Below are 13,076 nucleotides of genomic sequence, written 5' to 3' on the forward strand. Positions count from 1 at the left end.
GATTCCTTAATTCCTGCCTATTGTCTAGTGTTACCTGTTCTCTTTAGAAATTTGATAGCATCTTGTCTGTTTAAAAACTTGTGCAGTATGTATAAGAAGCAAAATACATTTGAAAAAAAAATTATCAGGTACACTAACAACAATACTCATATCACAGGTGAGATACTAAGATCAAGTAAGAAAATTGAGACCAGTACTTTTATTTTATTAACCAATATCATATAACCAAACAAAAATGCAAGGAAATCCACTAATTGTATGACTCCAGTGATTAAATTTCATAAATGTTTTGCTTTTGTACCAGTTTGTGTGTGATGGAAATGTTTGGGGTTTTATTGGTATGTGGTTTTTTTGGTGTGCTGTTTTGTCAAAAAAAAATGCGTGTTCTTTGTGTTTTACAAAATTTATTTTCTCCTACCAGAGAGATGATGTTGATGGTGGTGATATGGATAGTTATCAGGTATTGCTGCTGTTGCTGTATATCCTGTGGCATGGGGCACAGCTAATGCTAATAGCCAGCAACTTTTATGTGGATAAGAGTATTGGAGCAAGCAAATGCAGCTTTAAAAATACATTCTCTGCATTTAAAATATTGCCTGGGCTATAAAAACATTGCCATTTCAGTATATATTATATTATAATTTACTTTATAATCTTACACTTCATTTCTTCTTTCTTTAGTATTTCCAACAATCAGATCTTCTAACTTCCTGTTACTTTAAAAAATAAATAAGCTTAGCAACTTTAATATTAGAATGAAAATACAGTTTCTTACAATAAAAACATGCAACCTTCATTAACATTTACTATCCAGAATTTACATCGTAGGTTGTTCTTTAAAAAGCAAATTCCTTGTCTTTAGAAAGTGTCTTACTGTTTGAAAATGCTAGTAGAGAGGCAGAGTGGAAGTGCTGTGAAATTAAATATTTTAATTAGAAATTTTGTTTTTTAGGCTATTGAAGTTTCGTTTTTGCTTATCTAAAAAAATAAAAATGTTAGTCTACATTTTCAAAAAGAAAAGGAGTACTTGTGGCACCTTAGAGACTAACCAATTTATTTGAGCATAAGCTTTCGTGAGCTACAGCTCACTTCATCGGATGCATACTGTGGAAAGTGTAGAAGATCTTTTTATACACACAAAGCATGAAAAAATACCTCCCCCCACCCCACTCTCCTGCTGGTAATAGCTTATCTAAAGTGACCACTCTCCTTACAATGTGTATGATAATCAAGGTGGGCCATTTCCAGCACAAATCCAGGGTTTAACAAGAACGTCTGAGGGAGGGGGTAGGAAAAAACAAGGGGAAATAGGTTACCAAGCAAGGTAACCTATTTCCCCTTGTTTTTTCCTACCCCCTCCCTCAGACGTTCTTGTTAAACCCTGGATTTGTGCTGGAAATGGCCCAACGTGATTATCATACACATTGTAAGGAGAGTGATCGCTTTAGATAAGCTATTACCAGCAGGAGAGTGGGGTGGGGGGAGGTATTTTTTCATGCTTTGTGTGTATAAAAAGATCTTCTACACTTTCCACAGTATGCATCCGATGAAGTGAGCTGTAGCTCACGAAAGCTTATGCTCAAATAAATTGGTTAGTCTCTAAGGTGCCACAAGTACTCCTTTTCTTTTTGCAAATATAGACTAACATGGCTGTTACTCTGAAACCAGTCTGCATTTTGTATTCTGAGTAGCTTTAGAGATGTTAAAATCTGGAAAGCTAAAAATATGTATCACCAAAAGGTAGCATTTAAAAAGAATAAGAACAAATGCTAAAAATGGAAATCATATTCCTGATATCTTCCTAGTTGTAAGACTTATATTTGATTTTGGCACTTGGAAGAAGCAAAACCTTATTCAGGCATGGGTGTTGACATCCCTTAATATAGCATAGTATGTTCTGCAGTTGTCTTCAAAATGTCAGTTTAGGTACTAACTTTCTGCGGGCTGTTTGTGCGCTTCCTGACACCTTGAATCACAGAGAAGAATAGTCCAAGTTTTCCTGTGATGTCATAAAGCATGAATGCATGATAGATTTTGTTTGCATGGGGAATTTTTTATTGCACTGATGGCAGCTAGAACAGAATTTTGTGCAGGTTTAAGGGTACACTGACCTGTCTGCAGTCACCAGGAAAACACCTGGCCAATGTATAATACCTATTTTTCCCCATTCCACTGCTATTAAACAGTTTGGATGCCACATGCCTGGTCTTAATACTTACCTGTAAATCACAGATTCTGAATATGAACATCTTAGAAATGTTGATAGCATAAAAATTATACAGCAGCTGGTATAGTTTCAACTTTTCATGTTTTTCCTTTTGTAATTTGAAACTTGAAAGATACTGACCTTTAATTTCTGGATGGTGCTTAATCATGTGCATGATATAAATGAAAGCTTCCTGCATATTAATCATGCAAAACTGTTCAATAGCATTTCTGATCACAAATTATCACATACAGTTGTATGTCCTTTGTAAAGATCAATATTGTATGATCAGGAAAATATTTTCTCTCCTCACATTAGGAAGAAGATTTAAACTGTGTGCGAGAAAGGTGGTCTGATGCGCTCATAAAACGCAGGGAGTACTTAGATGAACAGATTAAAAAAATCAGCAATAAGCAAGGTTTGTATCACTTGAAGCTTAAAATCTCTTTGTACTTTATCCCCCTTTCCAAACAGACATAGTTGTACTTGACGTGAAACTTAGAATTGTGAGCTTTTGGGGACAAACTTGGCTTCAATATATCTGTGGACAGTGCTTAGCATGTTGTTTAGAATACAAATAGTAGCTTTTTTTAAAAAAATGTCACATTAACCTATAGAGGAACTTTTTCTAGTAAAGTGGAAATTATACAGTAGTTCAGATTTCAGTGTCACAAATCTGCATAGTGTGATTTATAATCTAGTGATAAACTGTAACTTTGTTATAGGGAAATGTGAACTACAAATGTACATCTAAGATACATCTAAAATCATACATCTAATATATTGTCTCTTTCACTGTAGAGAAAACAGAGGATGAAATAGAACGGGAAGCACGGCTACTAGAACAGTGGATGGGACTAACAGAAGAGAGGAATGCAGTGCTTGTCCCAGCCCCAGGCAGTGGCATCCCAGGTGCTCCTGCAGATTGGTATGTGTAAATAGAGTTCAAGAAGACAAAACCCCAACATCAGTTTTTTGTATGTGTGCATAGCAAATTATTAAGTGATGACATTTGAGGGTCTGATTCACCACTGTTTGTATTTCAGTGTTACACTAGCATTAATTGGTGTAAAGCTGGAAGAACAGTGGCGAATCAGGCCCACAGTCTGTAATATCCTAATATGAATATAAACTATTCCTCACTAAATTTCCTGTTTGATGCTTTGCTTTGGATACAAAAGGAACTGTATCTGAACTTCCTCCTCCAAGAGCAAAGAACTGTTTGGCAAAATTTAATTGAGCTAAGTTGTAGCATGCACAATATATTCAGAATCTGAAAGAAAAGTTGCCTAGTTAAATTGTTATACAGAAACTCTGAGGTAACAATCCTGTAGTTACAATTTGAGCAGTCACGTTAAATCTAAGCTCTTGTTTTCAGGTGGTTATAATCCTGAAGACTACCTGTAGGTTGAAATCTTTCATATGTACATTTTGTTGGCTCAAAGACAAATTATAGAAAACTGTTTAAAATTCCACTTTGCCTTTTTTAAATGTTTGGACCAATTGTTTGTGTTTGTTCCCCACTCAAACACACACACACAAGTTTCAGAGGCCTTTATTTGTACTCTGATAGTTAAAACTGTCTTTAAGGGGAAAAAAAACCAAAATCAAAATCAAACCTGGCTTATATGTAGTCCACACTTCTTAAGTTGGAAAAAACTTGGCTAAGAAATGGTTGTTCTATTTGACTGAAAATAGCGTACAGTGCTACTTAGGCAGTCTTTCATTAGCAGGAGAATGGATTAGATGATCTAGTAGATTTTTTCCTATCTCTGATTTCTAGGCTTCTGTGACTTTTCCTTCTCAATTTAGATATTGTGTACCAATTAGCCAAAAATATACACATTGATATAAATGCTATGGCATTTAATTTCAGTGATTAGTTACACACACACTTACTTGAAGGTCTGTTCACCTATGTGTATGAGACAATTGAAATAAACAAATAGTGTTTTATTTTAAGGTACTATGATTGGACCTAAAAAAAAAAGGGATGAGTTAATTCTATGTGGGGAAAAAACTATATCAATTCAACGACAATGTGTATGCCCAGAACAAGGCTGAAAATGTGTATGCAGAGAACAAGTCATTTAAAGATGAGGTTCCCATAACAATTGAAATGTGCCACGTCACCATGGTGAATGTTTTTATTTAAGCTATATATATAGTCATATATACAGGAATACAATGTATATAATAGGTGAGTGAATTACTGGATCTATGGGTACTATAACTTTGAGTATCCTAACTTTTTCTGGTTCAGTTAAATTCTCCACAAAAATGTCTGAAGGTTTTAATCATTGGATGCATTGTACATAAATATTGCATGGATAGCTGCCTGTGTGGGTTAGCTTACATATTTATTTTACCATATTGACAGCAGTTTGTTCTTACTTCCAGGACCCCACCTTCAGGAATGGAAACACACATACCTGTCCTTTTCCTTGATTTGAATGGTAAGTTGTACCTGCAGGTTAGGAAATTTTTTTAATGCAGTTTTTACTGAAATAATTTAATTCAGCTCAACCGGTAAATAAAGGGGTGGCCCTGAAAGGCAGGGAAAATAAAAACTTGAGTTATGCCTCTGATTCCACTATGTTGTACAGCTTTTGGAAGGCAAAATCATTTTTTTCTGATTTCACAGATTGGTGCAAGTAAGCAGAGAATAACTTTACAACTGGGACCAAATAACAAGGGATTGTAACAGACTTGAAGGAGATTTTCCTAAAAGATACTTGAGGAAATTTGGTGCATTGTAGTGCCCCAAAAAGAAGCAGGGTTTAAACTTAAGATCGACAGCAGATAGGTAAATCTAGTGCAAATTTCAAAAGGTGCTTCAGTTTTATCTGCAAGAACATATTTCTTTAAAGCACTGATAGAAAATTGTCCAAGTGCTATTGAGAAGTTATGTTGTTGTTTTTGCTCTCCTCATTCAAAAATAATGATTATTTAAACTGCAAGTTAGTAGCATAATTAAAGAGTTTTATTCATAACACAGAGTATTTGAAACTTCTCCCAGTGAAGTCACCGAGTTCTTCATGTGAAAGGACTACCAAAATGAATTCTTAGTGTTTGTTCTTAAAAGAGATGGCATCTCTTAGCTGAAATTTGTTTTATATCTGAGGGTTTTGGGAAGTTAGCAGGTAGGAGACTAAACAAGATGTTTAGGAAGAACTACCTGATTCAGTGGAATATTACAAAACTTGCTTGACTGATCCTAATATAGTCCCGTGTGTAAAATCAAATATCCAGATATCCTAGTATTCTAGTCTCCTAAAGATGCCTTGATACCTCAGCGGTGGTTGTGATATGAAAAGCTAGTTGATTATGGATAGATTAAAAAAAAATTTCAGGGCCTGTCTGGCACAATATATTAATTCATGAACCTCTAAAAATCTAGTTTGAAATTTTGTTTGGGTCACAACTGAGAATGAATATTATGGTTTCAACCTAGTTTTCCCTAGCCCCTTTTGCGTAGGTTACAAACTTCCCCACAATTTGGCATATTAGTTATGATTAGCCAACACTTAATACAGTATGAAAGATGTACAAAATCATCTGATAGGCCTTTGTAACAATTCAGGCCTTTATAACAATTCAAACTTCTATTAACTTATATCATTTTGTGTAGAGCTAACTATTTCATTTTTGTTCTTTTTGTGTTGATTTCATTAGCTGATGACCTCAGTGCCAATGAACAGCTTGTAGGTCCCCATGCATCCGGAGTTAACTCAATACTGCCAAAGGAGCATGGGAGTCAGTTCTTTTATCTGCTGATCATAAAACACAGTGATGATGAGGTAAATTACTAATAAGTCTCCTTCCTGGCAATTGTGACTTAAATTCATGCTTGGTTTCTGCTTTGTGTTTTTATTATGTATTTAATTCTTATTACTAGTTAAGTATCAAACTAATTATAAATGTTAATTTATTGTTAATATTTTTGGTGCCAGGGTCATTCTTTCAGTCTTCAGACCGTACAGGTTACTACCCATATTTATAAAACTATAGTCATGTGTTTTCGTCAGAGTAGAGTTGCTAACAAATTCAGTTTCTGATAATTACATTCTATAGCCCCAAATTATTTTATGCAGTTCATTTGGATAGGATGTTCCTTGTTTCCTGTGCTAAACTGTTTTATATTGATGTGTGATGTCAAACAGCTGCCATATCCTCCCCAGAATTAGCTATATTTCAGTGGTGGACGAAGTGATCCAAATTCAATATTTTCAGTTTAAAGGTGACCTGTAAAGCATTTCAAAAATATAGTGTTTGTACACTTTTTTTGCTGCTTTATCTCATGAACAGAAGACCTGAAAGTTTTCGATAGGGTTATTTTTTAGGTCTCTTTCTGCTTTTTATCCTTGAAATACCATGAACGCATGGTGCATCCTGTATTTTGCAGAAGATATCTTTGGGATCTTAGAGAATGTAAATTTTTAGCTCTCATTGCTTACCTTGGAGAAGTGGGGGATGTTGAATCTTTTTGGAAAAGACTTTTTAACTGTCTAAAAATCCTTTCCTCTCTGCGTTGCTCAATTTGCACACTCTTGGCTCTTGTGATGTCATAATTTCACTTATTCTCTAGTCACTACAATGTCTTCCAAACTAGATAAGGCCGTAATTTCTAAAGTAATAGGTTTTTTCCTGTGGTAGGTCGTTTTTTTTGTAAAAGGTTTGGGACCACTCAAAGTGAAAGGCGCTATGTAAATGTAGATTAAATCTGGAGTTGTACTTGATTTTGACTTGTTCTGCCTTCCATGCTATCTCATTTAGGCGTATATCCTGAGACCAGCTCCCAGGATGAATAACTTGGCTGGGTGGTAGTGGGGATGTGTGCGGAAGGAAAAGGAAAAGATCTTCCACAGGATGGAAGATGTAGAGGCCTTTGTGTGCCCCTCTGCTATGGCCCAATCCAATACCAATTGAGTTGTGAGCTTTGGATCAAGTCCCAAGTAAGAGACGACGAGAGGATTCATGTAGCAGTGGATCTGTGGTCCCTCTCTCCAATTTAACCCTCTGCTTGCAGCTGTGTATAGATCCCCGGTACACATGGGTTCTGCACTGCACCAGGCTCACATGCTCCAATGTGGCCTTTCAGAGCCTGACACACCCACTTTAGGAGCAGAAGTGACCACTACAGCTATTGTTTTTCTTTCATTAATGGTGTTACTATTTCTTGTTAAATTCTGGTAAATTTTAAATTGAAGTAATTGACATTAATTTTCTTTTTCTCCTTTTACTTCACTACCCAATTTGTCCACTTAGGTTTCAGCCACTGCTGCTTGGGACTCTTCTGTCCATGATTCAGTGCATTTGAACAGGGTAACACCACAAAATGAGAGGATTTACTTAATAGTGAAGATCACTGTGCAACTTACTCATCCTGCTGCTATGGAATTAGTACTGCGTAAAAGGATTGCAGCTAATATTTACAACAAGCAGGTAATGGGTTTTATTTGTATGTTCACATCAGCTTATATAGCTCTTAATTTTATTTGTCTTGTTCTTGTCCTAGTATTATTCCATTTTGCAACTGGCTTATTTTTCTTGGCTCTGAAGCCTCATTTATCTAAAATGGCCTCTTAAATGAGAAAATTTCAGTTAGTGATGAAAGAACTGAGTGTTGATCGAGGTTCCACATAGAGCATGGAACAAGATAATACTTTTGCCAACAACCTACAGTATGAAAATTATGGTTGCTATATAAACCATATCAGGGCTACAGCGGCGATTTAAAGGGCCCTGGGGCGGTAGCGGTGGCAGGAGCACTGGGCCCTTTAAATCGTCACCCGAGCCCCACCGCCACTACCCCAGGGCTCCAGCAGCGGGGCTCTGGCGGCAGTTTAAAGGGCCCGGAGCTCCAGCTGCTGCTGGGAGCCCCAGGCCCTTAAAATTGCCGCCTGGGGAAGCCGGTCCGCCCCGGTACGGCGCACTGGCTCTTGCTGGCAGGGGTGGCAGGTTTGTCGAAAATTTGGTGGTGCCCAACTCCACCCTCCACCTGCCCAAGGCTCTGGGAGGGAGTTTGGGTGGGGGAGGAGGTCTGGGGTGCAAGCCCTGGGCTGGGGCAGGGGATTGGAGTGCAGGAGGGGTGCAGGGCGCAGGCTCTGGGAGGAAGTTTGGGGATGTGATGGGGTGCAGAGGGAGGGGGTGCAGGTTCTGGGAGGGAGTTTGGGGATGGGAGGGGGTGCAGGGGTGAGAGCTGTGCTGTGTGGCTGGGGATGGATGCAGGGGTGTGGCTGGGGATGGGGGTGTGGCGGGGGGCTTAGGGCTGAGGCAAAGGTTTAGGGTGCAGGGGGTATGAGAGCTCTGGCTGGGACTGGAGATGAGGGGTTTGGGGTGTTGGAGAGGCTCAGGGCTGGGGCAGAGGGTTAGGGTGTGGGGGGATGAGGGCTCTGGCTGGGAATATGGGCTCTGGGGTGGGGCAGGGCTGGGGATGAGTTTGGGGGGGAGGCAGGCTGCCCCAAGACTGGAGCCAGAGAGGAGGACTCCCCCTAGCCCTCTCCCTGCCAGCATCAGCGAGCTCTGGGGGAAGGGGTCCCCTTTGCTCCCCGGCAGCACACTCACCCCCACCACTGGCACTGCACGTGCTCCTAGGGCCCCTTTCAATGTCCAGGAATCTCCCTCGCCTCCCCTGTGGTGAGTGCCATGGGGGTGGGACTGCCATTACATGTGCACCTCGTCCCCTGCTGCTGCCTCTCACTGCAGCCTCACTGGGGCTGGGGGATGGGGCTGCCCTTGCCCAGCATGGGGCAGGAGTGGTGACTGTGGGCAGGAGGGGCAGTTGTACTGGTGGAGGGTCCCGCCAGAAAATGAAAGGGTCTGAGGGGAAAGGGCAGGGGAAGGACAGCCTGCCCTGGCAGTAGGGGATTGGGGTCATTAGGATCCTGTGGCGGCAGTTGATGCAGGGAGGCAGCATGGAGCTGCAGAAGAGAGACAGGGATGCTCTGCTCCGGGGACTCAGGGAGGCATGCAGGGGCAGCAAGGGGGGGCCAGGGACACTCGGTAGAGGTGTGGGGTGGCAGCAGGTGGGACCACGGGGGACACCCAGCCCCAAACATAGGTGGAGCCGGGCCCCCGGACCCTCAATATTGCTGGAGCCACGAGCCCATATAACTCGCCTCTACTGCTTGTCAGTATGCCATACTGGGGCGTACCAGCTTACTTTCGCCTCTGGTTAGGAGTCAAAATTATAATTCTTCGAGTAGTGTCCTTATGCATGCTCCACTGTAGGTGTGTGTGCACCCCCATGCTGTCGATTGGAGAATTTCAGTAGCAGTCCATCCTGTGCACGCGCGGCTTCCCGCCTGCCACAAGGCTAGCCAGCATGCGCAGGCATTTATTCGCTGCCTCGAGGAGAAGCACAATCCACAAAAGTGTGGTTGGTGCCAGCAACTAAAACCCAGGTCCAAGGAAGGACAGAGAGTTAAGGCTAAAACTCCTGCTGATGGAGTTGGTCCTTCAATTTCCAAAGTACCAGAGTGAGATATCAATGCAGTCTTCTATGTCGTGGGCAAATGATTCTAAGGAAATGAGCTGCTCATTTAAAAACTGGTAAGAAGAGGTCTGTGAGTCACCATAGCAAGCCCAGATCAAGCCGGAAATGTTCTCTGGCTCTATCAGTATCTTCTGTACCGATGGCGTGAAGCCACCTGGAGTCAGTACCCAGAGCATGCACAGTACCGAGCCAACAGAGTCAGTCGGACCACCCAAAGACCCGATGGGCACAGGCAAAGAGATACCAGTACCGAGGAGGGCATGATAAACATAGACGATCTGCCCCAGCGAAGGCTACATCAGTGAGGTCACTGACACCAATCTTGGTGCGCGTTGCGCTGATGGATCATTCAACCAGATCCACATCACCAACTCCCTCAGTGCAAGCTCCTCAGCACCGGCAGCCATCGGCACTGATACCAGTACCATCCGCACCTGCGGACTACAGGTGCGCATCGGACCTCTTTGTATGTGATGCACCAGACTCGGCCCTTCCCAGTGCTGGGGCCCTGGTACTGAACTCGCCAGGAGCAGTGGACACAATGGCATCTCCACACCTTGCTATGCCTCTTTCCCATTCAGACTCAGATAGAGACAGAGGAACTGGGTTCTCACTAATCATCCTACCCACCATGCAGACCCCAGTCCCACCAAGCGATACCAGGGGTGCCACCCCGGCCCTCAACCTCCTTGGTGTGGGCAACCATGGTTCCAGCCGCCAGCTCCCTACCCACAATGGCCATACTGGGACGCCTGGCAGGCCCAGAGACGATAAGCCTCACAGGCCCCTAGTGTGATTTACCAACAGGTAGAGAGATGTCCTCCTTCAGCAGTGACATCAAGGGCACCAGATCCTCCTGAATTCTTGGAGGAAGAACGGGAAGTGGAGGTGGGAAAGGAAGAGTCTCCTCAAGCCCACCTCTCATTATCGTCACCTGATGAGGCGGTGGGTCTCCCCCTCACCATCTCTGGCAGGTGACTTTAGGTCATTCCAGGACCTAATTCAAAGAGTGACTGAAGCCCTACAAGTGCAACTACATGGTGTCTGAACCTCATCATAAACTGGTGGACTTTCTTCCACCTCCACCAGGGTAGCCCTCCATAAGGCACTTCTAGATCCTGCTAGGGTCATATGGCAGACCCCGGCATCCATCCCACCGACATGCAAGCAGCCAGACAAAAAGTACTGTGAGCCAGCGAAGGTGCGTGATTTTTGTTCACCCATCCACCTCCAAATTCCATCATAGTGGATGCAGTCAATTTGAGGTTTCCCCAATACCAGTTTAAGTCTACGCCATATGACTGAGATGGGAAGCCCTTGGATCTGTTCGGCAGAAAAACCTGTTCTTCCAGTTTTGGGTAGCGAACTATTAGGCCTTACTAGCCAAATATGATTATCAGAACTATGCAAAATTAAACATTTATTAAAAAAATTTTATTTAAAAATTTTAAATTTAAAAATTTATTGAGCAGCTTCTGGATGCATACAAAGACCAATTCATGGCTATCATTAACGAAGGCCAGCTAGTGGCAAAAATGTCTCTGCAGTGTGCACTGGCTGTGGCCGACATGGCAACGCACTCAATCTTCACAGCGGTGGTTATGAGGAGGACCTCTTGGCTCCATTTGCCCAGCTTCCCGAAGGAGGGAACAAAGCTATTCGCTGAGAAGACAGATGCATCCCTCCACACACTAAAGGATTGTTGAGCAACTCTGAGATCCCTGGGGGATATACCCAACAGCCTACAAAAGAAAATACAGTCCTCAATCACAGTTCAAGCTGAGATCATCATAATACGTGCCTCAATACTTGTTGCAGAGATCGTACGAGCCACAGAGAAATAAATCAAAATTCTCTAAGTTCAAATAATCAGGGCCACCACCACCCTTGTCTCAGCCCTCAATTTCAAAGCGACACTTTTGATGAGTTGTTCGAGAACCAAGAGAATGCTCCTTACAATCTCACCTTGGGAAACCCCCCTCCTTCTTTCAGCGATTGCCTTTCCCCATTCCGCAGCAGCTAGGAATGGATAACCTCCGAAAAGCTGGTGCTGGAAATTGTCCAGAATGGATATGTCATCCACTTTTCCTTCCTTCCCGCTCCCAAACACCCTTCCCCGTCCCTCTTCAAGGACCCTTCTCACAAGATTCTACTACACCAAGAGGTGAATCATCTCAGCGTACCCACACAACTCAGGGGCAAAGGCTTCTACTCTCGTTACTTCCTGATACTGAAGAAAAATGGAGATTGGAGACCTATAGTGGACCTCAGAGTGCTCAACAGGTATGTCAAAGCACAGAAATTCAAGAAGGTTACGCTGTCAGTGATTATCCCAGTGTTAGAAAAAGGAGACTGGTTCTCAGCCCTCGACCTTCAAGATGCATACTTTCCCATTTCTATCATACTGAGACACCGTCATTATCTCAGGTTCACACTAGGCCAGGACCACTACCAGTACAGAATACTCCCTTTTGGCCTTTCATCGCTCGCCCCCCCCCCCACACACACACACACACACAGGGTATTCTCCAAGGTCCTTTCACTAGGAGTGGCCTATCTACGTTCTCAGGTTATTAAGATTTTTCCCTACCTGGACAATTGCCTTCTCAGGACACAATCCTTCACAGGTCACTCAGACCACACAAGACTTATTGCTAACACTGGGCCTACATATCAACAAACAAAAATCAACCTTGACACCGGTTCAAAAGCTAGAGTTTATAGGAGTCAACCTCGACTCCATTCAAATGACGGTGCTCCTACAACATCACAGATTTCTCAGTCTCTCCTCATTGATAGAGACAGTACGGTCCAGGCATCAAATCTCGTCAGGACACTGTCTTCAGCTTCTGGGACACATGGCTGCGGGCACATCAGTCATTGTCATGGTAGACTACACATGAAGTGCCTCCAAGCATGGTTTACCTCTGTGTACAGACCAAACAAAGACAATATAAACAAGCTCCTGACAGTAGTCAAACAATCCTTAAACTGGTGGAAGGACCCAATGAACATTTGCATGGAGATCCCATTCGCTCAGTCTTCCCCATCTCTTCTTCTGACCACCGAGGCATCCCCCATAGGCTGGGGAGCGCATCTCAGTGGTCACACTGTTCATGGCAAATGGTTCCCATCAGAGAAATATCTCCACATCAATCTGCTAGAGCTCAGAGCAGTCTGAAATTCTTGTGCTCACTTCCTCCTGCTGATCAAGGACACACATATGAAGGTCATGATGGACAACATGGCCTGTTAGGTACTACATAAACTGGTAAGGAGGTACCAGGTCTCATTTCTTATGCACAAGAACCTCTGAAGCTATGGAATTGGTGCATCTCCTACAATGTCCTATTATCAGAGGCCTACCTACTG

General features: G+C 42.5%; 1 protein-coding gene across 5 annotated transcripts in view; it reads left to right on the forward strand.

The window, feature by feature from the left end:
* KIF13A (kinesin family member 13A) overlaps window positions 1–13,076 on the forward strand; it is a 203,793-nt gene that overhangs the window by 163,959 nt on the left and 26,758 nt on the right. For 3 of the 5 annotated variants that reach the window (XM_073331923.2, XM_073331925.2, XM_073331926.2), the window contains exons 26-31: window positions 422–460; window positions 2,525–2,624; window positions 3,008–3,134; window positions 4,607–4,662; window positions 5,882–6,006; window positions 7,475–7,651. In XM_073331923.2, the coding sequence (XP_073188024.1) occupies window positions 422–460; window positions 2,525–2,624; window positions 3,008–3,134; window positions 4,607–4,662; window positions 5,882–6,006; window positions 7,475–7,651 (624 nt within the window). The remainder of the gene's footprint in view (window positions 1–421; window positions 461–2,524; window positions 2,625–3,007; window positions 3,135–4,606; window positions 4,663–5,881; window positions 6,007–7,474; window positions 7,652–13,076) is intronic. The other 2 variants (XM_073331924.2, XM_073331929.2) reach the window with 1 other exon arrangement.

The sequence above is a fragment of the Lepidochelys kempii genome, chromosome 2 (assembly GCF_965140285.1).
Source record: "Lepidochelys kempii isolate rLepKem1 chromosome 2, rLepKem1.hap1, whole genome shotgun sequence".
Taxonomy (NCBI): domain Eukaryota; kingdom Metazoa; phylum Chordata; order Testudines; family Cheloniidae; genus Lepidochelys; species Lepidochelys kempii.